Here is a 25,688-nt window from a genome sequence, read left to right on the forward strand (position 1 = left end):
CTCTATTAAGCAAGCTATTGACATTGTAGCCCCATTAAAAAAACACAAACAGTATCCTGTGCTTAAACAAGATAGCTGGTATACCCACGAATTGAGGGTAGCAAAGCAAAACTGCAGACGAGCTGAGAAAGCTTGGAGGAAAGGGAAGACCGAGAGCAGCAGAGTAGCTTTCTTAGATACTCAATCCAAGTATTATAAAAACATAAAGCAAGCCAGGAAACAACATCTAACGCAGCAGATAGCACAGGCAGGCAACTGCTCTAAGGAGCTTTTTAACATCCTGCAGAATTTTATTAAGCCGACGGCTTGTGACAGCTCTGAGGACTTCTCACAAGACCTATGTGATGAAGTCTCGGCATACTTTGAGGACAAAATAAACAACATCTATGGAAAAATAATAGCAGCCAATGACGCTATAAAAATTACTAACATAGGCCATCCCCATCCTCATATTCCGGTATCTAGCAACAAACCCACCCTTTCATCTTTCCCTCCAATCACCAACACAGAGCTCCTCTCTTTCTGCAGCCACATTAAATCTGGGTCGCCTAATGACCTTATTCCAACTAAAATGGTTGGCCCCATGATCTCTTTTTTGGGACCTCACATGCTGGATGTGATTAACATCTCCTTAACGAAAGGCCAGGTCCCTGCAGACTGGAAAAGGGCGATGGTGAACCCTTGGACGGACCTCTCCAACTTACGACCTATCTCCCTCCTACCCTAACTGGGCAAGGTTACAGAGAGGCACGTGAACACCTATCTTTCTCAACATCTTGAAGCGACGGATGGCCTGGACTATTCACAATCTGGTTTCAGGCCAAACCACAGCACAGAATCAGCCCTTCAGACAGTGACCAACAACATCAGAATGGCACTGGATGATGGCAGCTCTATGATTCTGGTGCTGTTGGACCTTTCCGCCGCTTTCGATACGGTGTCTCACACGGTGCTTCTTGAGCGCCTAGGTGAGGTGGGTGTGGAGGGAGAGGCTCTGACATGGATGAAGAGCTTTTTGACTGGTCGTGTCCAAGAAGTTAGGCTGGGCTCCCACAAATCCACACTAAGGGAGCTCAATAAGGGAGTGCCACAAGGCTCATGCCTTAGTCCTACACTCTTCAATGTGTATGTGGCCCCCCTAGCCAACTTAGCTAGATCTTTCGGGTTCACCCCGGTGTCGTATGCCGACGACACCCAACTCCTTTTCCCTTTTAAAACTCTCACATCTGCAATTAAAAGATCTTTTGCAGATGGCATGAGAGCCATTGCAGACTGGATGTCAACTAACTGTCTGCAGTGTAATGTGGGGAAAACGGAGGTCATGTGTTTTGGACAAGCGGCAACATATTGGTCATCTGACTGGTGGCCCGTGGAGCTAGGTCCTGTCCCCACCCCCAAGAGTTCTGTTAGGAACCTGGGAGTGCTCTTTGATCAGCAACTTACTTTTAAGGGACATGTAAACCAGGTTGCTGGTACCTGCTTCCGGGCTATTGGGATGTTGAGACGAGTCTTCCCCTACATACCAGACCATCACAGGAAAACGCTTGTGCAGGCTCTGGTCATCAGCAGGGTGGATTACTGCAATGGGTTGCTCCTCGGAGCTAACGAGGAGCAACTCAGTAAATTGCAAGTAATCCAAAACACAGCAGCAAGGATTGTCCTGAATGTTCCAGCAAGGACTCCTTCCAGTCCCCTGCTGGTGAGACTCCACTGGCTTCCAGTGAGGAAGCGAGTCCAATTCAAAACTCTATGCACTATTCATAAGAGTATGATAGGGGAGGGCCCTAAATACATGACCAAAATCTTTCAGTCTTACATCCCTGGGCGATTTCTGCGCTCCAGTCATCAGCAGCTCTTGCAGATACCAAGAGTAAAAAAGGCCAGACAAGGCGGCCGTGCATTAGCTTATGCCGGACCAGCACTCTGGAATTCTTTGCCCCCAGAACTCAGATCAATTTCCAGTCATCTGAGTTTTCGGAAAACTTTAAAAACGTATTTGTATCCTGACAAATAATTGCCTCCCAGCTCCTGCACCCCTCTATTGGACACACTCTCGGAATTAGTACACTCTCGTGTTGCAGCAATAGCGCGGAGATACCCCTTCGGGGGTCTAGTCTGGCGCTTTATAAGAATATAAAATAAATAAATAAATAAATCGGACATTTTCTTATGAACTGAATCAGTAGGGCATAACCTTTGTGGGTAATCTGAAGGATTGGGAGCGCTCGAGGATGCAGTGGAGGTGGTCACACCCTGTTATGCTGGGTGTTAGCCTATATAACCCGAATGCAGATGGCGGGGTTAGCGTAATTGGTTCCAAGGAATAAAGTCATTGAGCCCCGACGTGTCAGTGCCAAGACGGAAGTCTTACTGAGACAAGTCAAAGTAAGGATTAACGAGCACAAAAGTAACATAGGTGCAAGAAGTCAACAACAAAAATGTCAGCCCATTTCCTTGAACTTCAACACTGTGTCAACGAGTTGCAATGGACAGTGATCGAACAACTACCCTCAGAGACAGGCCTGTTGGAAAAAGAACAACGCTGGGTGTTCCGTCTTGGCACTGACACGTCGGGGCTCAATGACTTTATTCCTTGGAACCAATTACGCTAACCCCGCCATCTGCATTCGGGTTATATAGGCTAACACCCAGCATAACAGGGTGTGACCACCTCCACTGCATCCTCGAGCGCTCCCAATCCTTCAGATTACCCACAAAGGTTATGCCCTACTGATTCAGTTCATAAGAAAATGTCCGATGACGGTGAATTATGTTTATTGTACATCTGATACCCCCCACAAAAAAACCCAATTGAGGATCCATCCCCATGATGTATATCCCCCTTTTGCTGGCGATATTTTCACTCCCCAGAAGTAGTGAGTTTATCCACATAACATAGGCTCTAGGATCACTTGCCTCTTCCTTTCTTTTTTGTAATACCATTTACATTATGCGCCGGGCAAAGAAAAGATCCTAAAAAACGGTATTGCCCATGCGCGTAGGTTCAGTGACTCACTATAGCGCATGCGCATTGTAACCAGGGTCTACGCGTGTGCATCACACGGCGCGCTATTCCCGTAGGCAGACGCAGTAACAACCAGCGCTCTCCCTCGCTGCTCCCGTTTAATACCGGAAACGGCGGAGATTCTGTGGCCGTATTTGGGCATACGTCCGAGTTTCATTATCCAATTTGCCCGCACTAATTGACCCAGTGAGGAGTATAAAAACAGCCAGTCACTCCACAAGCTGCTCACTTCATCGGAGCCGCGTTGAGGGGAAGGCAGGCGATTGAATCTTGCAGTAACCGTGAGTGGGGTATTTAGAGTAACGAAGAGGTGCCCTGAGCATCAATAGCCTTGCATTTTTTTGCTGATCTCTTCTATCCACCACCTACAATGCAGTTATTTACTATCTTTTAGGTTGTTTACCAGACAACGAAGGAAGGTACCCCCAATACCACGCATAGGCTCATGAGGCTATCTGAGTTTTGAAAATAAGTAAGCTTCCATTCTCCCTCCATCCACTCAGGTAGATTACTTTTATGATGTATGTCTGTGTGTTTATGGTCCTTGTCCTTGTATAGTGTCTTCTTTTTACAGGGTACCAGAATCCCATTCACATTCTGTTACTTACTCTTATTTGATTAGGAGAAATTTTCTTCTTCAGTTCCTGGACATCCGACTATTATGTTTAGTATGTTCCGGGACATCCGACCAGTATATTCATTATGTCTTTTCTTCACAGGTTTTTCAAACGCCTATTGGGCGCAACGAACATACCTATTCATAACATTGAGCGGTACATTACACATTTATTTTTTTTATTGATTATTTAACACTTTCACACTGTCATGTGAGTAAGGTGAGGACAAAGTGCATATCCTCGTCCTGAAGAAGGAGCCTCGCGCTCCGAAACATGTTGACACCCTGATGGTTGATATACCCTAATACGTATTCTATCAACCAGATCCTGCACCTTTTAACTAATACCAGCCGGGGACATAATAAATAATTGTTCTCCCACGCGCCAGGTATTTTTTATTCACCTTTTTTCACCTCACCTCACTCACACTCTTCCCTTAGTACACACATACCCTCACATAGTTCACTACTTAGTGCTCCTACGTATTCGTTTGTCGTAGCACGCCGCGGCCCGTAGAGGGACGCGAAGGCCCCGATGATGAAGCATGACACCAAGGGGCCTGTTGGTGTGTGAGGGGCATTTAAACAACACTGTGTGTTCCCCATCATTTTAGGGATCACAAATACCCCCCCTTCTGAGTGGATTCTACTTTGTTTATTCATAGTTAGGAAATAGCATTAAAAAAAGTAGAAATTCAGTGAATTATCCCAAGGTTATAGGGACGTTATTGTTAGGCTCAGATTTAACAGACCCAACTATAGAAATTCACGTAACTATGACTCTTGACCTTGCCATGCACTGCTAATTACTTCACATATTACATCACCATGACATCTTCTATGACATCATTGATAATATCACTGCAACATTTGCAGTGAACTTATTGATGAGAAAACTGTGTATGGCGGGTGCGTGAGTTATAGTTACTTGAGATAACTATAAATGCTGAATTTCAACACATTCAAACAGTGAGCGTAAAATCTGAACGGAGTTATAATGTCCCTATAGCCTTTGTTATTTCTTTTCAGTGAATATGTATATTATATATATATCACAATGGTAGCAGTTGAAACAACATGGCCGCACAATTCCACCCGCCTCCCAGAAATGTGGTAGAGTTAAGAATTTTGCTGCAAAAGACTACACTCCTGCTACTACACAGTGTCAATATAGAAATTCCTTACAGCCATTCCAAATATGAGAAAGCGAATTTGCCTGGAGCATCCAAAATATAACGTATTCCAAGAAGGTTTTAACTGTAGTAAAGTTTATTTAAGTATAGAATGCAGTGGACCAAAAACATATACATACAAGGCACAATATTTAAGAATGCAACAAGAATTATAACACAAGTGTTCCAACTGACACACGTCACTGTATAGTTCTTCAGAAATTCAGTGTTGTCATTAAGAAAATCTTCTTTGCTCGATGCATATCGTCTGGACAGACAACACGTGTTTCATCTGCTAGATTTTTTCAGGCCTGTAAGGACAAATGAATATGATGCTTACATAAAACAGTCGTACAAAAGGGGGTGGTGATGAACGGAGCATCTGAATCAATCAAACACTCACACCAAGTCAAAAGATCTGGGTTTAATCCATCACCGTTCTTTAGCCCACTCTGCCACCCCAGTTCAGACATGGCTATATGCAAATCAGTCTGACCCTGTGCCTCATGGGAACAGTTCAGCCCGAACTGCCAAGCCATGCCTTCCCTGGACCGGAAACAAGCTTCCGAGGACCGGTTTCTGGCATTCCAGCCGTCTTCAGCCCGGCTTGCTTGAATCCAGTGGCAAAGTGAGCAAGGGACTCACGTCTGAGCATACCCTGCCGCACTTATGGTGGCCAAAAGCGGTACAAAAGGGGGTGGTGATGGACGGAGCATCTGAATCAATCAAACACTCACACCCAGTCAAAAGATCTGGGTTTAATCCATCACCGTTCTTTAGCCCACTCTGCCACCCCAGTTCAGACATGGCTATATGCAAATCCGTCTGACCCTGTGCCTCATGGGAACAGTCCAGCCCGAACTGCCAAGCCAAGCCATGCTAGGCAGTCTCCACTGAGCTCTGCTTAGTATTTCCTATCAGAACTTGTCAGAACATTTTTCAACAGACATTTCTTGTCAAAATGTACAGATATATTCCAGGATTCTGAGTATCTGTTGTTTGTGTGTCTCAGACTGACTTTTAAATATGCTGTGCACACCTAAGAAGGGGCTCTTCAGACCCCGTGGCATTTGCAGAAAGAAGAGGCTTCACATTGATGACCCTCCTTCGGATTGCATATATTTATCCTACTCATAAGTCAAAAGACCACAAGGTATGTTGCATGTTTTCTTCTAAAACGTTGAAGGACAGTGAGGGGGCGACACCTTCTATGGCTGCAAAAGCTCAAAACCATAGAGAATCCAGTCTCATATCTTCCTCCAAAAAGCATCTCAAGAGAATTAGAGATGATCCTGTGGCTCTTTCCTCCGATGATCCACCAAAAAAGGAATCCAAAAAGACCTCTCAGCTCTCTCATAGATACCCAGCCCATCCACTTCATAAAAGTTGCCTTTCCTCACAACGAAAGGGAAAAAAGGAATCCAGTTCCTCCTCCAAGAGGTATCAAAAATCAATTTTTCATCCCCCAACACATCCACCTCAGGTGAAACATACATTCAAGAAGCCTTCTTCTGCTCCACCGATGGTTGACTCGTAGACAGCATCTCCATCAATGAGAAAATTGTTGACGACGAAGACTGTTGCAGCAGCGTCAATGGCATCTACTTCCAACAAGCGTCAATGACGACTTCATAGTCGACCAGCCATACCCCCTATATTGTCGACCGTCTGCAACAACGCTCCAGTCAGCGATGAGACTAAGCCAAAAAATGCTAGCACTGGCTCATACATCACTAAGTAAGGTGCCTTCTCTGCTGCCTTCAAATCTCTTGGACAATAGAGTCTGAAGACGCTGACCTCTTTGGTGCAGAACATAGCCCCTCAGAGCTTCTTGTCAAGTGCCCAGATGACTCTGAGGAGGGTGATTACTATGACCAAGATTATTATAGCCCTCAGGAGTACTACCAACACCCTCAACAAAACCAAGAAGACATGGTATGTCTTCCATCATCTCTGGTGTCAGACTTACAATTCATGCTGTCAGATTACAAGAAACTATTTCCTACAGCATCTGCACAGGTCAGCTATGGCAGCTTCAGTGCCTCGGCAGCCACCAACTTCTCCACAACCATTGCCTCCCCTCCATCAGTAGTCCGTTCTCCACAAGTAGTGCAACTACATGATCCCACCTCATCTGTAGAGGAAAGAAAAGAAGCTCCCATTGGATTCTCCTCCTGAGGACATAGGAAGTTTCCACAACTTCCAAAAAAAGTAACAAAACACATTTTGAGTTACCTATGCCTGCAAAACAAAATGACTGTTTCCTTTATAATTTCAAAGAAGACTGTTGTGGCCATGCCCATCATTGATTACATTTGGGACAAGGACTTAAAGGTTATGCGCAATCCAGCCTCAGTTGCAGCTGTAATGCCACAACTCGAATAAAAAATACAAGGCCCCAGACGACACACCAGCCTGCCTGATGGGTCACCCCAAACAAAACTACATAATTTCCCTGGCGGCACATGGAAGAAACCCCCTCCACACCCCTTTCAACTCCTCCAGACAAAGAGGGTGGGGCCTCAATGACATTGGTAAGCGTTTTTCAGCCATGTCCGCGCTTACAGTGAGAGCAGCAAATTCCCCGACTCGACTTGGCCAATATAATCGGCAAATATGGTCAGATATTGGGGTCCGATATTGCTCCGTATCTGGATAGGCTTCCATCGACATCAAGGGGAAGGCAAAAAAAAGTATTGATTGAAGGTGAGCACACATGGTCAGAGAGAATTGATTGTGCTATGCATATTGCCACCAGTGGATTCAGGGAGCTAGCTTGGGCAGCGGTTTTACACCGTCAAGGTTGGCTTGAAGCTACTACTTCCAGGCCAAAGGTCAAGACCAAAATATTAGTTCTACCTTTTGATAGAGAAGCTTTGTTTGGGAAACACATTGGCAATGCTCACCAGGCAACGAAAATGGACACAGGCACAGCCAAGTCATTGGGGACCTTACCATACAAAAAGCCTCCATTGCGTAGAGCTCGAGGAATAGGTCAACCATCTTATAGAGAGGGATACCAACAATACCGCTATCCCACGTATTCCTCCTCTAATCAACAATTTCAGTCCCAATACCAGCATCGGCAACCACCATCGGCAGCCTATAACATGCTTCCTCCCAGAGGAAAATACAGATGACCAGGCCAGCCGCCGACCGCGACTACTTCCAGGCACTGGCTATCTCCCTTCCTTTTCCAACCAGGGTAGCAAGGAAAATAACCAACCATCTGCAGCGGTGGAAACAGATAATAACCGACCAATGGGTTTTAGATCTGGTTCGATTCAGATCCACATTGAAATTCATCCAAACACCTCCCCTCAACCCCATGTCAACCTGTCCAAAGGCATCTACACCTTCTCAGGTGGGAGGTAAAAACCATGCTCAAGAAGGGTGCAATAGAGAGTGTTTCCATATCACAGAGAAGTAAAGGTTTTAAGGTATATTGCAAGTCCTCAACAAAAGACACTACATGTCATCCCTAGAGCTTCAAGACGCCGATTTCCATGTCCCTATAAATCTAAAACACTGGTAATGTCTCAGGTTTTCAGTAGCCGGCAGCCACTCAGTTCAGAGTCTTACCCTTCGGTCTCAAGATTGCCCCTGACATTTTTACTAAGTGCTTAGCACCTGTAGCGACCTTCCTCAGACAACAAAGGGATGAAGTCTTCCCCTATCTCGATGACTGGTTGGTCAAGGCTCCGCACCCGACCGCAAGGGCATCCACCATGGCCTGCATACACCTATTAAACGAGTTAGGTCTCACTCTGGATCTGGACAAATACGTTTTTCAGCCATCACAACTAACAACGTTCCTAGGAGCCATGCGGACACAACGCTAAACAGAGCATCCCTCACAACAGAGAGACAACGGAAGCTCATGACTTTAGCAAGGCTAACACAAAAAAGAAAGTCACTTTCCGTTCGCCTCTACAAATCTCTTCTGGATATGATGTCTTCCTGCATTCATCTAATGCCATACTCTAGTCTGAGCATGTGTCTGCTTCCAGAAGCACTGGGTGTTCAGTGGGCGCAGGCTACAAAAACCTTCAACATCGTACAGGTCACTACACCTATGATAAAAATCACTCACCTGGTGAAAACAACCTTTAAATTTGTCAGTTTGCCTGCTGTTCTTAACTTTGGCCTCACATTTAGTGATTCTAACACATGCTTCCCTGGAAGGGTGGGGAGCTTACCAGCAGGATTTCCAGGTCAGCTGCAAATGGCCACCTCCCCATCATGGTCTTTTCATCAGTCTACTTGAGTTAAGGGCAGTACATCTTGCTTTACATGCTTTCCTTCCTAAGATTCAGAAGCCTTCAGTGGTCATACAGCCAGAAAATGCAACCACAATGCACTGCATAAACAAGCAAGGTGGCACCAGGTCTCATCTGCTGTCTCAAGAAGTTCAACAGATCTGGAAATGGTACATGCATCACAAAATACCTCTGACTGCAGAACACATACCTGGAAACCAGAACGCCATACCAAACACCTTGAGCAGACTCAAAACATCTTGCTACAAGTGGGAACTGGATCAACACATTCTGGCTCAGGTCTTCCTCCAGTGGGGCAAACCCAAATCTGGACATCTTTACGACCCCCCACAACACAAAATGCCAGTTCTTCGCAAGCTGGCATCCCCAACTGCGGTAATGCATTTTCGATTGCATAGGCTGGAATATTTGCATACGCCTTTCCTCCAATTCCTCTTCTCCCAAAAGTTCTCAGGAAGGTGAAAGCCAAGCCCAGCAAGATGGTACTCATAGCCCCAGCCAGCATTGGTTCATGGAGCTTCTCATCCTTTCAGGTCAACGTCACATTTGACTCAAACCGATCCCATTGCTGCTAACGATGAGCCATGAACAAGTTCTGCATCCAGACTCGAAGTCTCTTCGATTATCAGCCAGCCCCTGAGTTCCAAAAATTGGGTCATCTGAACAGTCCATCGGATTACAGGGACATACTAGCCATAGCAAGGGCGGAGAGTACTAACAAAACGGATCGCTTAAAGTGGAAAAGGTTTTGCTTATGGTGCCTTAGAGCTAATGTACATCCCATCTCCTCTTCATCTGAAGAGATTTTACATTCCCTTCTACACCTTGCCCAATCATGCTTGGCTTGTGCCTCCATTAAAGTACATCTCGCAGCCATTTCTCGCTTTAGGAGATCACCCAGAACAAATTCCCTATAGTCTGTGAGACTCATTGAGCAGTTTCTCAAAGGATTATTCAGAACATTTCCACTGATGAGGCCCCCTCCTCTGCTTTGGCTGCTCAACAAGGTGCTTTCACAGTTAATGAGACATTCATTCAAGCCTATCCATAAAGCGGATATTAAATTTCTCTCCTGGAAGGTAGCTCTCCTCCTCTCTCTCACATTGGCAAGAAGAGTTTGCAAAATTCAGGCTTTCACCATTCTAGGAGCCCTTCCGCCAGTTCAGGATCAACAGGGTTAATTTGCGCACAAACTCTCATTCCTAAAGTTCCATTGGACTTTCATCTTAATGAGCCTATGATTCTTAAGTTGTTTTTTCCAAACCCTCAAAGTTAAGCCAAACTAACACCACACTCTCTGGATATCAAAACGTGCTTAAAGTTTTATGTGGACAGAATTAAGAGTTTTCGCGAATGCAGCCAGTTCTCTGTAGCCTACAGTGCACCAAGATCGGGTTTCCCTCTAACAAAAAAGGGCATCGCTTGATAGATATCTTGCGCCATTCTATATACTTTTAAAGGTCGGCCTTTGAACTCAAAGGTGAGTGCTTATTCCACAAGAGCCATGTCCACGTCCATGGCGTTGGTTGCGGGTGTTTCATTTCCAGGTTGTTGCTCTGCAGATATCTGGCAGAGTGCACACACTTTCCCGCAACATTAGAAGTCCTCAGAGATGTTGCAGTGGGACAAGCGTTTTTAAGGCATCTTTTTCAATAATGGCGAGCCATTCGGTTCTTCTCATCATCTGCTTAATTCTTACGCACATTTTGCTCACTGCTTATATGTTTACATGTATTATCTGTTACACTAGAAGATGTGTTGTAGTTCTAGAAAATGTGCTTGTTATTGCTCTCTACTCTATCCTACTCTGATTCAAGCATGTGAATCTATGAAAGTTCCAATACTGGATTAAGAAAATCTCGATCTGCCAAGATGTCAGCCTGCAGCATATATTTGGGGTTAAGGGGTGCCGCTGCTACAATAGTTTCTGAAACCCAGTCTGAAAAGTTTAGTGCAGGCTCTGACCAAGGAAACATTGTAATGTTTGTTTTGCTAGTGTAGGAGTGCTCCCAAACATCCCTGAGATAGTGCCTTGTGAACCTAGTGCATGGACAGCCACTAGTGTGTTTCAGGCATATATTGTGCTGTTCTAGTCATGCCTAACACCGGTGTTTTTGAGTTGAAGAATAGATTTTCTATGTGGTTATGGTCACTATAACCATGGAGCAAACTGAAAGCTTATAACTCTTCCAAGACCCCTTTCTTGGAGACAGTTATCTATTTTGTTGTGCCAAATTATGAAACTTATTTCCTGCAGTTACAGATTAACTTAAAAGCTTTAAGAACAGATATAAGTTGTTGTGGATTTTTAAACATATAAGAAGAAAACTCCCCACCCAGGGGCAAAACAAAATGTTCAAAAACTGAAAAGCTTTTGCATCATCCTTTACCGTATTATTGCTCCATTGTTCTTTTTAACTGCAGCCTACAGTCTGACTGATGAGGAAGAATGTATGCATTATGTTAACGATGCATTTAAGTATTTTGGTTATGAAAACTTTTGAAACTTTTCTCAGTAAATGGTCTTGGTTATATTATCCCTGTTTGGAACCGGATATGACATTTTAGATTAAAGGTTCTTAGCAATTCATTTTACGGACAAACTCATGCTATATCTTTTTCATCAAAGACCAACAGCCTTTTGTGGAGCTGCACCTTCAAATTTTATTAATAAAGGCAAACCAGGGAGGCTGCAGAAGTCTTGCTTGACTTTACTCTGTTGTGAAATAATACAGCAGTTCCCTTAGAATGGTAAATGCAAGCAATAATTTGGTATTAAGACCATCTAATGCTCCAGCATGCCAGTAACCGCTCTAAAGACATTCATTTATCGTGAAATCAATGTTATCATAGGGTGACCCAGAAAATTCACAACAATCCAAGAGGGTAAGAACATTTTTATTTGTTCCTTCAATGGAACCACTATGAAGGTATTCTACCAGGTCAAGCAGTGTTGACCATACTCAAAATGGACTTTTAAGAGTGGTACCTGTATCGCATAGCAAATAAATCGCTTTTAATCATTCTTTCCCCCACATTCTCTGCTGGAAAGAGCTAACTGCACATGTTGCATACTGGATGACCCTTAATGTGTGTTGTTAAGAAAATTACTCCACTGAAATACCAAGCACCTCTTAAGGGCTAGCCACTTTGAAATTACCATGGAGAATTTGGCGCCACTTGGTATTCTTTTCAAAGCATTTGAGTGTATAATACATTCACTATGTAAAAGAAAGCGTACTTGGTGTAACAGTAGTTTTGAAGTATGGAATTCATTTAGATTCACCTACCCACCCAAACCTCCTTACAGGGTTAGAAAGAAACCTTAAAAAATTAAGACATATGTCCCTTTGATACAGATTGGTAATCGGTTAGATTGGTGCAGTGGCCAACTATTAGCTGCATTCATTACAATATATGTCTTTAAAAAATACATGCAGCACTACTCGCAGTTCCAGACCCAACCACAGATGGCGGGTCTATGTACGTCATGTCACCAAATTCAAACTACTAATTATTGTTGATGATAAATAATTTATTTCTGTCTGGAGTGTCACAAATTGGTGTTCTTCTAAAGTCCACTTTTTAACTACTTAAAAGGGTGGCCAACAAAAAGAATGAGGTATCTAATTTAGATTGTAATTAGGAAAAATGTGAGTGTTTTGAGAGGTAAATTGTAACTGTACAGTTGTTAGTCAGAAACTTTGAGTGACCATCTTTGAAGTGGGGATTTGCTAATGGTGAATTCACTCAAAAACAGTAGCAACCTGAAGAAGGCACAGTGCACAGATAGAAATAGAGTTCTAGGTCTGTGAAGAAACAGAAATGTGATAAAACACTTAGCTAGGGAAGCATTATGAAGTTAAGAGTCTTTTTTCCTATCTCTAACAAGAGGGCGGTATTTATGCACCACCTCCCCCCGAAGAAGTCATGAAAGTCTGCCTCATTTGAACTGACTTGATGCCTTTGAGTAGATAAAGTGTAAAAATAAATATGTAAAACAACAAGTGTGAGTAGGTATGAAAGAGTGAGTCAGGGGATGTAGCTCAGTGGTAGAGCGCATGCTTTGCAAGTGTGGCAGACATGTGTGCAGTAGAACCGTCATTTCTTCCAGTGGGTGGAGAGGCTCTGGCTGGTGTGTAGTTACATACCTATTGCAGGGGTCAGGACCCCTGTCAGCGGAGAGCCCGGTGCTCTCTTTCCCGTGCCCGGCGGTCCCTCAAGGAGTTATTCCGTCGGCGCAGCCGAGGCCGCAAATATTACTTTCGGTGCGGCGGGTGCGGCGGGGGCCTCCCTTCGGAGCTGTAGGAGACGCATGTCGTGCCTGTAACATGGCTGAAGCCGCAAGTGCTGCCCCAGCGCGGCTGGAGCCGCAATCTTGCTTTAACGCGGTGGGAGCTGCAAAACCTTGTTTCAGCGTGGCGGGAGCCGCGAGTCATCTCTCCCGCGCGGCGGAGGCCACTAATGCTGCTTCAACGTGGCAGGAGCCGTGAATTACCCCACCAGCGCGGCTGAATATTGTTTGACGTGGCAGGAGCCACGGGGCAGCTTTCGAATGCGGCCAAAGCTGTAATTAATCATTGGTTCCACACAGTAAGGTCAGTTAAAGTTCCCTATACGCGCCAAGTTCTCTACCAAGTTCTCTACCTACATCCTGTCCCTGTGGGGGATTTATATCAGTAAAAAGCTCTTAGGTGAGTCCTCAGCTGTTTGTTCTTGCTCGCGGCTTGCAAAACGCCACCAACCACATCCTTGAAGAACCCTTGGTGTGACGAGGGCTTTTTCCCGCTATACCTGTACACTCAGGGGAGAACTGCAACCCCCAGAGTGCACCGATTCACACAACAGCTGCTGCGAGTGAGGGGGAGGCGTGGCCAACGTGCTTATAGCGCAGCCTCTCCTAGCGCAGTGCGGGACGCGCACGGGACGCAGCCCGGACCAAGGTCGGGCCCGTCTGTGCCCGTCAAGGGCCGGAAGAGGCTGGGCCGGGCTGGGCCACCCCGGGCCACCCCTCTGATATCCATTACCAAAGAACAATTTCTCCATATGTGTTACAAGGTAATACGAATTCAATTGTTATATATAGTCTGACAGTGTGCTATCTTGCAGTGTTATAATTGGATTGCTTGAGTCCTTGGAACGATGAGTAAACGCAAAAGAGTAGCTGGGACATTAGATGCTTTTATCATGAGGGCAGAGTCACTGCTGACTCATGAAATTGAATTGACAGTGCGACGCCTGTCCATGGACCCTGTAACATTACATTCTCGTGTATCATGAGGTGGCCCGACTACTGATAGTGCAACATGCAAAATCCCTCAAAAATCATTGCCAATGGAAGTATGTTCTGTTTCCTTAGATTCACCACCACCTAGCCTGAGAGCCCTCAATATGGACGCCCCGGACGCTCCTGGCATCAACACTAGTGCACGGGCAGCACGTCCACAAAGAAATGCTAAAGTGAAACCACAACCTGTAAAAAGAAAGAGAAATGTAGGAATGATTAAGCCTAAAAACTCCAAAGGTTGTCAACCCGCTAATAACGTAACACATCAGGTGGCTATTTCCTCTGTTTCAGTGGGCACACAGACTGATGCTCTTTCTAACTCTGCTCACAGTGACACTAATACAGGTATTGCAGGAGATGTAGTTGTTGTCACCCCCGCATCGGAACTTATTGAAAATGCCTTGGCTGATATCAAGAATGTAATTAGTATGAAATGTAATCTGTTGTGGGGAAATTTGGAACGTTTGAATTCTTGAATTAGCTAACTTAACGAGCAGGAACGTGAACTCTATTCAAAATATTGTCGGGGTGGAATACCCTTATCTCCTATGGGTAATACACTCTGGCTAGAGTCACATCCCAGCTCTGTCTCGTGTAAAGATATTACCCCTGCTATCCCGCCTAATAATCACAGTAATTTAAACATATTCCCTGGGTTTAATTTTAATAGTGAACAAAGGGGAAGACAGGATGACCCCCGAGGAAATACAGATAATTCAAACCCAGCCTTAGGAAGAAGTTGTCCTACTCACTTTCGACCTAGCGGTCCTGCAAGTGATATAAGTTTAAGCAGGGATGTTCCCAGCTGCCCCAGGAGCTCCTGCACGAGACCAAATACTGATGTGCTAAGTCTACCCCCTGCGTCTTGTCCCTATGTGCTAGTTTTGTCTGGGGTTCCTAATTTAGCCGGGGATCAAAGGGAGTCCTAGGCAGATCTGCGCAATAAGTCTGTAGATTGGCTCTGTAAACATAAGGGGTTCCACTCTTCCAATATGAACGACATTCCTATGGCCAGAAGAGTAGGGTGGGTAGGCCATTCTGCCAAGAATATAAATGGTGACTGCATTGTCCTCAATTTCTGCAGACCCCATATGGTTCGCCGCTTATTGAGCGTCTTCGAGCAATCCTCCATACAAAACACCTGTATTAGTCCGCCCCCCTTGGATTATTTCTACAAGCCATCTTCCAAACCCTCTAGGGATGCCCACGTCTTGCCTTTGACAGCCAATAGGTTTAACACACTTTCTACCCTAGAAGCACAGGATTGACAACTACCACCAATGATTGCCCAGCAGCATCAGCTGCACTATCTGGAGGATTCCCCCGTAATCATAATAACAACTGATAATGTTAACGACAAGCAATCTATAACTAGAATTGATAGCGAAGCAGATTTGAACATTCTTAGTTGGAATGTAGCAGGGCTACAGTCTAAGATTGACGACCAGGATTGACTGCACCTAGTTAAAGAACAAGACGTAGTAATGTTTCAGGAGACTTGGGCTATTCACGATTTGCATATTGAGGGGTTTCACTGTATCAGTGTAGCGGCATCTCGCAACAAATTGGGCCGACCATCGGGTGGGGCCTTTTTATCGGGCTTAATGTAGCAGCAGGAAGAAGTTTTAAGATCGTATCAACTAACAGCTGCAATTTTCAAATTGTACTTTATAAGAGAAGAGTTCTTTTTATTTGGTAAATTTGTATAATCATGATCTCCTGTCCATCCCTAATAAGAATATTATTGAGCTTTTTGATTTTATTTCTAACTTAGACTGTCAGCAATACTATTGGAATTATCTTAGCAGGAGACTTCAATTCTAAATTGAATGATACGCACTTTGGTGCAGAGACATATAATTCAGGTCCTTCCTCCCGTAGTGGTGCAGAGCTGGCTGTGTTTTAGAGCTCGCTTAACTTGTTTAATGTCATGGACCAGATGGGCACATCACACGCGATTAATAATCATAATCCGATATTCAGAGGTAGGGGCTATTCGTCCATCATAGACTTTGCTTTTATTTCCCCTCTGCTTGTGGATTACTTGCTCGCCACAGAGGTGGTTGCTACTATTCACGGGGATCACAACCCTATCAAAATAGCTTTGAGATTGGCTTCGTGAACCCTGTTTTCATCTGAATGCGGGGCCAGAGATTTAATTCCCTCAACTGACAAATTAAGATAAATATGGAGGGGCGTTGATAATGGTGATTTGTTGAAGGCACTAGCGAAGGACAACTTGCCCCTCATCAATTCCTGTCGGGCATTTTAAACCCCGTACCCAGAGGTAGTCCACGATTTTTTAAAACTCTGTCTAGCTATTAAAACTCTTTTGTCTGAAGCCTTCTTCTCTGAGTAAGCAGAGCCCTAGATGGGTTGACGCTGATTGTTCACTGGCTAACAGGAATTTGCGTAGGGTATTGTCAGTTAAACATAGGTGTGCCTTAGATGTGAAACTGGCTATGCAGAAGTACAATATAGCAGTTAATAACCAGAAGGGAGTACTTTTAAATGATCGTTGGGAAACCCTATCACAGGCTGCAACTAACAAAAAGGGTAAAATATTTTGGTCTGCTGTAAGGGACCTCCGATATATATATGGGACAGCTATTAACCCTCATTGGCTGTACTATTTTTAGTCAATTCTGGGAAACTCACTTTTCTAAAATCTTTGCTACTCCCCTATTGGAGCCCAACATGGTCCTTTTACCAGTATCCAGCAGAGGTGGAGAGGTTTCAGGACCAATCTAGGTTGGAAGGGGGGGGTGAGGACCCCCTTCTTTGTATCATTTATATCAACGGATTAAATAAATCACTAGTATCCATGACTCAAGATATTCCTATGATTAAGGGGAAACCCCTCCCTGTACTACTATATGCAGACGATGCGGTGCTTATATTTCTCACCCCAAATTCTCTGCACATTCTAGTACAGTTCTTTGTTAAACACATGGATAGTTTGGACCTAAGGGTTAATTTTAACAAATCCTTTTTAATGTCCTGTGGCCCTCGGAAACGCCAGCTTAGCTCCATTGACGTTGGCAGTCAAAAACTGATAAGCACCTGTAAATTTCCCTATCTTGGGGTGGTTTTTGCTGCAAACGGAACCTGGACTGAGCATCTCACCTATTCCATGAGCAAGTTCTCAAAGACCATCAACTCGATTTTTAGTTTTTCCCATCCAAAGAATACAGGTGCCATTTTAGCTATTTAAAAATGTTTTAAACTACAATGTGTCACTTATGGAGCCGAGATTTGGGGTACTGCAAATAGTTCCTGCTTTCAGCAGGAAAAAAACAGGTTCTGTAGGAACCTGCTGGGTATCCCAATCTCCTCTCCACAATACATCTGCCACAAAGAATTACATTTAAATTATAGAACTGATTTTATAAGTGTTCGACCAGCCCTTTTCTGGTTATCCATCTGGAAGAATCAGGCAGCAACTCTAACCAGAGACATTATCACTGATTGTCTGAAGTGTGAGAAGGGGATGGATACTCCCTGGCTTTCTGAAGTGTATCAGAGTTTATGCAGCGTCAATAAAGGCTGCATTTTCTTAAATCCCAGTGAAGCCGAAACCCTGCACAAAAAAGAACTCAGAAGCACCCTTTACTTGTTATATAGTGCAGAAAGAAATGCGCTGGAATCGAAGAAACCCTATGTTTCCAGTTAAATGTCTCTTGAGCGGCACTGCCACCCCTTACCAAATTATCTTACCCTACCTATGAGCTACTGGGAAAGGAGCCTACTATTCCGCTTGAGAGCACGGACTGTTAAATTTGCATTGTGTTTTCCCCTTGGCTACCACCCAAAACTTGATTTAATTACCCTGTCCATGTGATGGGGTGAGTGGCCAATCAACCTTACACTTTTTGTTCTTTTGCAAATATTACATGAAATACATCAAGGGGCTCCTTTACCCTTTTTTTTAATAGGAGCTGGCCGATTGGTTTGGATTCTGCCTATTTAAGTATGCTTACCCGGACCGACGAAGAGCTGGTCTTTCGTTTAAGTACATTTCTGAGAATTGCCACTCGGGCACGTAAGACAATGCTCAACCCTTGAGTTTTTAGTCACGTATGGACAAGTTTATAATTGTTGGAGAGATCGATTCCTCTATATTCTAGTGATTTATTTATTGATAATGGATTCTCCATTTTATCTACAATTTGTTATTCTGTGCTTTATTATTGTAAAAAAATTTTATAAGCATTTATTGTTACTTTTCTTTTGTCAATTACATTTTTACTATGCTGTACTTTTATGAATAGAATGTTTATCCAAATAAAGTTTATGAACGGAACTGAGTCCGTACGTGTGGTGTAACAGGTTTTTTGAGGACTGCTGATGCATTCTGAAAAACAAAAGACTGGGCAAGGCAAGACATGTTGGGGGATTTAAATTCACTACTTGTAAACATAATTTTATCCCTATATTTGTTTCTCTTTGTCATTGAATTACACTTGAATATCTTATCCGTTAATATAATAAAACTATTAAGGGAAATAAAAAACAAACAGTACAATGGTCTCCTAATTAAGTATTGATTAGGGTTGTTCAATAATTATTTTTGAGTAGCAGATTGTCATTTTATTTGACTAATTTGAAAATGTGTTTTATTATATAATGATGCTTAGACAGTTTTAACTCTGAAATAGCTGAATGTCTTCGAAGACTGTAAGGCGAGAATTGTATTTAAATGCAAATTTTCTCCTACAGGCTGTACGGTCACTAAAGGAGACGATAGATGACTGCTGGGATCAGGATGCCGAGGCACGTCTAACTGCTCAATGTGCAGAGGAGAGAATGGCAGAGCTTATGATGATCTGGGAAAGAAACAAATCTGTCAGCCCGACTGTCAATCCGATGTCTACTGCAATGCAGAATGAGCGGTGAGTCAAGAGTTATACAAATTGTGTTTTTTAGGCATTAACCTGAGGGTTCTATGAAATAGGCAGTCCATTTCGCGAAAAGTGAAGCTACCAGAAAGCCAGTTGTCCTATAGTTTAAAGTATTGCTTCAGGTCAGTTCATGTAACATATATTATTCTGTTTGTGTAGTGGATACAGATGGAAATGTGTATATTTATTTGTTAATAAAACATTGTTCATGGCGTGGAGATAATACAGTTTGGGGTTGGCGCGAAAATGCTTATGTAAAATTATAAAGATGTGATATGTGGGGCAATAAAATGACATTACGTTGACCTAAAGCCAAAGTGCATGGGATGGAAGAATAGTTTGGGGTCATGTGCAAATTATCTGCACAGGTTCTTAAGTCTAAAGAAGTGTCCCCTGAGAAGAGGTGGAACTAAGGAAGGTCGTCTCATAGTGCTTTAGGAAGGTGTTCTACTTGAACTTACGTTGTGAAGGTTTTCAGGGCTCATTGCTTTAATTTGTATATGCCATGATAAATAATGATGCGTAGAGCCATGGACTGTCATAAATGCTAGGATGAGGTGCATCTCACCCGTTTCTCACCTTTAAATCTTGCCTATGAGCTTTGGTGGAAACCCTTAAATACCTCTTCTGCCGATAAAATTACATCTTTAAAAAAAAAAAAAAAAAAATTTTTAATGAAAAGTTATCACTCAACTCACTTGAGATAATCTTTGATAACCTATTTGTTTTTCTTTTTTATTCCCCATCCTTGGTTGAGCGCTGTCCTGCTTCTATTTTGCTGTAGATGTCGCTGTCCTTCAGTTTGACTTTTGTTCGCAATGTAATTGCTCATCCATATGTCTGTAGGTTTAGCATCTATTTTGGTATTTGGAAGAAAGGTTACCCAAAGGGTGTTGCCCATTTGTACTTCATGTTTCTTGCTTGATTATCCATGAATACCATGTAGCTGTGGCCATGAGCTTTTTTAAGCCAATCGTCTCTAGCAGCTTGACCGTGGACTGTTCCAAAAGGAAGAAAAGTTCCCAGCAGCACTATGTGTAACATTAAAATACATAATCAAATTGACCTCTACCCATTACAGTGGACTTGCTCAACAAAAGACTACCCAATTGAATGAATGAATGACCGAGATTTGTATAGTGTGCAGTTACTCCGTCCGGAGTGTCCTGGCGCTGATAGTTCACATGTGCAAACCCTACATAGACTTAGTTTTTAAATAGCCATGTTTTCAGTTGTTTTTTAAAGTGGGAGAGCACTGTTCGTGATATCATTGCTGCCAGCAGTTTATTCCAAACGTGGGCTCCCAAAAAAGCCAAAAGATCTGCCGCCTTTTGCGTGCCAGACGAGCTTTGGGGATGCAAGCCGGGTTGGCGGTGGACAATCTGAGTGTCCTGGATGGCACATAACAGCTGACTCGTTTTCTGAGCAAGGCGGACCCTGTAGCATGGAAGGCTTTGAAAAAGATAACCAGAGCCTAACATTGTATTCTTTCCCTAACTGGGAGCTAGTGTAGGGGCTTCAGATAGGGGGGGTCATATGTGATTTGGGCTTCAGTTTAAGAATCGCCCTTCCCACTGAAGTTTGCACTACCAGGAAACGCTCAAGCAGGTAGTCCGGCAAACCCAGATATAGGGCATTAGTGTAGTCCAGTCTGGACGTGATCAAGGCCTGAACCACTGTCCTCCTGGAATCCTGGAGGAGAAGCAACAGAAATTTCTTTAGCATCCATAGTAGTCCAAAGCAGGTTCCTACTAGGGCTTGAACTTGGGACCGCATGAAGAGCTCATTGTCAATGTAGATACGCAGGTTTTTCACTATTGATTGGGCAGTGCTGGGGGCAGATCTGACGGCCACCACTGAATCCAACTGTCCTCCACTGGTTGGCCGCTGAATATGATCTCGGTTTTTTTAGTCGGGGTTACACTTAAGCTGATTCTGCTTCAGCCACTTAAAAACATTGGTGAGGCAGGATCTAATTGCAACCCCTTTAAAATCCTCCCCTTTCTTACATGAAAAAATTAGCTGAGTATCATTAGCTGAGTATCAGCTTAAGAGACTATTTTTGCGCCATGCGTCTCTGCTAATGATGCTAGTGGTGACATGTACAGATTGAATAAGGTAGGACTTAAAGCAGAGCCCTGCGGGACACCCGCCATTATGCTTGGCATTGTGGCTGTAAATGGGGGGGGTCCAGATAATCTGTTCCCTATTTTCCAAAGGATGTAATCCAAACCGAAGCATTCCTTTCCATAGTCTGTTTAAGAGCATCTCACGGGGCACCGTATCGAATGCCGCCGACAGATCTAACAAGATCAATATTGCTCTTCCCCCATCATCCAGCTGATCTAAGGTGTTCAGTAACTTCCAGCAGGCCAGACTCAGTGCTATAGTTATCCCTAAACCCTGGTTGCGTGGGGTGCAGCAGATTGTGTACCTCCATATACTCCGTAAGTACATTATTAATATGTTTCTCCACCACTTAGGCAAAAGCAGGGAGAAAGGAAATGGGTCTATAGTTGGTTTTCTTCAAGAGAGGTAGGATTTTCGCCTGCTTCCAGATAGATGGCATGATGCTCGTTACAAGCGAGCAGTTGAGAACCTTGTTGACTGGCGCGTTCAAGGTGGCACGCATCAGTAGGTGATCCAGACTTGAGGCCCAAGAGATACGTGAGTGAGTCTTCAAGTTTGATGGCAGGGATTTGTGATAGTGGAGGCCTTTGTAAAAGTACCTCCGAGGAGGAGCACGGAAGGACACATCCCACCTGAGCGTAGTGGGAGGGTGTAATTTCTTTCGCCTCCAAGGAAAATGACTTTTGAATCCCCGTTATTTCATCATAGAAGAAGCCAGCCACCTGCTTTGCCCAATTGGCTGATGGCGGTGCTACTTTGATCTCTGCTTTCAGGGCTGTGAATAATTTAACGATTTAAACATTTTCCTTACCTTTGTTAGTATTTGCAGTTCTATTTACCAAATAGCTCATTTTGGCCCTCCTTTCTAGTTTATAGTGTGCTTTCAGCACTGCCTTATAAGTATTTCTGTACTCTACAAGATACTGGCTGCGCCATTTTCTTTCACATTTTTTACAATTACTTTTGCTGGATCTCAGTGATTCGTCATACCACTGAGCCGAATGTCCGTTTCTCTTAGAGGTACTTTTGGTCATAGGAGCAGCTGCCTCAATGTTAATCCTCAACCAATCTTCAACCAAGTGGGTGTCTGTTTCAGGTTTTCCCATCAGAGAGGGGCAGAGGACTCAAGCACACACTTAAGGTTAGCTTATAAATAAGCGTTAACTTTGCCTCTGCTAACAGGTTAGACTTCCCTATGACTGGAATCCGAAAGCTTAGCAGGAAGTGGTCTGACCAAATTAGCTGTCTTGGAGGGTCCGACACCACCTGTAAGTCACAGAAAATTTGGTCTAATGTGTGTCCAAATTTTTGGGTAGGGCCTGAGACAAAAGGTATGAGATTGCAGCTTGCCGTGATCTCTAACAAGGCCCTCACCTGGGAGTCCGTAGGCTTGTCAAAATGCAAGTTCAGGTCCCCTAGAATGAGAAGGTGCTTATATTTTAGGGCAAGTGAGGTGATACATTCATGCAGAGAATTAATACAATTTCCTGCTTTACCCGGTGGTCTGTAGATAAGCATTCCCCTGATGCATTGGTGTGGTGAGACCACACAACGAAACCCTAGACAGTAGGCGCCCTCTACCTGGTCAAGTAGAATAGGGGAGCATGCTAGTTCCTATGTGTAGACCGCGGCGAGCCCCCCTCCCCCCCTCTCACCCCACCCCCCCTCTCACTCCACCCCCCCTCCGATCCCAGCCTGCCTATCCATTGTCAGGATTTTATAGTCATCAGGAATGGCCGAAGCAATTGTTCTATTGGACGAGTCTGAAACCCATGTTTCGGTGAGGAACATGTGGTCGGGAAGTTTGTCATGGACTTGTGCTTCATGCTTAGGGAGGGAGCGAGTATAGAGAAGTGCCGCTTTGACTTGTTTTCCCAGACTGCCTGCGCTAGTGCTCATTTCCCTCTGGACTAGTGCCAATTGCACATTCCCCCCCCCCTCCCTCCCTTGCCCGGAGTACAGCTACAACACTGGCAAACAAGTGAGTTAAAATTGTTCATGCCTGCCACAATATGCCTACATTTGTGGAAGTTGCCTAGGTACAGTAGTGCTTCACAAGTGTAACTAAGGATAATTCTCGACTCAACAGAACAAGGGGCAGCATGGACTGTGCCTGTCGCCTCCGGGGCGCAGGCGGGCTTGCCTTAGGCAGGATTGCATTACAAAACTGCCAACCAAGATGGTTGCTTCCTATGTCCTGTACTCATGAAAATGTGTATGCAGTGCAGTCATACATTTATCCACCAAAGATCACCTTTCAAGCAACAAGCACCCACCTTAAACAATTCATTAGTAAAAAATAAAGGCACTAGATATACATCTCTACCCATCTCGCCTGTCCAAGGGCGCGGAGGGCTTCTCAGATTCCATGACGGTAGCTGACTGTAAAGGAGGAAGAACTCTGCACTGTGGACCCCCAAATGCAGAAGTTGTGTGAAGTTCCAGTTGGTGATAAATAACAATAGCGTGCACCTACTTTTATTCCTCCACCCCACAGATTAGAGATCGTCTGCTGCCAAGCCTGGTGTGGCAAGCTGGCCCATACTTAATCCAGAGTGGGGACTGTGTCAGACAGTGACAGTGCCCTTCTGAATTGGAAAGCTGCATTAACAGCTTTAACAGAGATGCAAACAGTGGCTCACCACACCATTGACTTTGCAGCAGAGATGGCGAAGTGCAAGGAGATGGTCGGTCGCAGCATCTAGGGAGCTGGCCTAGGACTCGCCCTTCAGAGCCCTGAGGAGAAGACATAGATGCTAACTGGTCATCGAGATTCTGGTCCCAAATTGGCACCGTCTTGGCCAGCATACGAAAGGTACTTTTGACTTAGAGAGACACTTGCTCAGTCTTGAGCATTTACCTAACTCACCACCTCTCTGACTTTAGCCATAGCTGGGAGAAGGTTATATGTGTTAATATTTGGCTAATGACTTACTTAAGGAGTAATATTGGCCCCTGTGCTGTTTTTAAATGCTTTTGCTTGACATGAGAATAATCAAATTGTTTTGATCTCATGTCAATTTGTTTATTTCTGACTGTAGATATCTGTGTTGCTTCATTGCCTTAGATGTGTAATTATTTTATGTTGAGTTTTTATTTTTGCTTTTAGATGTGCCACCTCCAACCCCACTTTTTGAAATTTTACAAGGGAGACCCCTATACTGTTTCGTTTTTTACTTTAGCAAAGCTTCTTCATACACTTCCCCATTCCTCCTATGTCACCTTTAAAGAAGTGGAAGGTCAACAGAATTCTTGTGCCACAAAGATGCCTCATCAATAAAATAAAATAAACTCTCACTGCAGCCACACAATGCTGCCTGAGCTATTCAAAACTGTACTGATGACAAAGAACCCAACAACAAACAAGTGGTCAAGGAACTAGAGACAAATACTTTACTGGAGGAATAACAGGAGTGGAACGAGCAGTGACAAATTTGAAATCCCAAACTAGGACATTGTAGTTAGGAGCTGGGACAGATTTCCCTGGAGGACATTTGCATTTGAAAAATAAATGTGCCCTAGTAGATTAATGCTAAACAGAGGTTTTGGACAATTTGAAATGGGGTGCTCAATTTGTAAGGGTAGTATTAGTCATTTTAAGGTCACCTTATGTCTGATTCAGAGACCTTCAAAGTGCAATCAAACCCTAACTAATATTTTTTATTTTTGATAATCTGTGGTTCTTCCTGGGGAATCTAAGTTAAATTGCATTGATACAGACTACAATAATGTTTTTGAAATAGTGAATGGCAGGAGTTTCAGCGTCTGCCCCTGTAACAGTGTGCCAGTCATGTCACTGAGATGGGTTTCGGATTGGAAAATACACACATGTTCCTTAATTCCTCCAAGGTCCTAGCTCTTTGTAATCTCAACATTTGGGTATCCCAGCCAGTAATCTGTATCCTGCTGATGCAATCTGCCATTCACTTTTCTATTTACATTCGTGCTAAGACAGTCATCCACATAATTATAACCATGCATATTGAGTCCCATGCTCAAGGCCTCCTTCGGTAAAACTGCAATCTTAAACATACAGTAAAACTGCAATCTTAAACATACGAAGCACACAGCCATTGATTTTCTTATAGTAATAGACTATACCATGAGCAAACTGAAAACAAAAAGGCTGCTGAATGCAATAAGAACTGAAAAGACGAAGTATTGCTGTGAGTTCCATTTAAATCCTTACTTAGTTCCGTTATTATTTCATCATTGAGTGCTGACTTTGATGTTCCATCATTATTGATGTTACTGATGTTGTTTTTTGATTTTGACGA

At 43.8% G+C, this 25,688-nt stretch overlaps 1 protein-coding gene across 4 annotated transcripts in view; it reads left to right on the forward strand.

Moving 5' to 3' along the window:
* Window positions 1–25,688, forward strand: part of BMPR2 (bone morphogenetic protein receptor type 2) — a 546,503-nt gene that overhangs the window by 487,217 nt on the left and 33,598 nt on the right. For all 4 annotated transcript variants that reach the window (XM_078680234.1, XM_078680236.1, XM_078680235.1 and 1 more), the window contains exon 11: window positions 19,100–19,272. In XM_078680234.1, the coding sequence (XP_078536360.1) occupies window positions 19,100–19,272 (173 nt within the window). The remainder of the gene's footprint in view (window positions 1–19,099; window positions 19,273–25,688) is intronic.

The sequence above is a fragment of the Lissotriton helveticus genome, chromosome 3_1 (genome assembly GCF_964261635.1).
Source record: "Lissotriton helveticus chromosome 3_1, aLisHel1.1, whole genome shotgun sequence".
Lineage (NCBI taxonomy): Eukaryota > Metazoa > Chordata > Amphibia > Caudata > Salamandridae > Lissotriton > Lissotriton helveticus.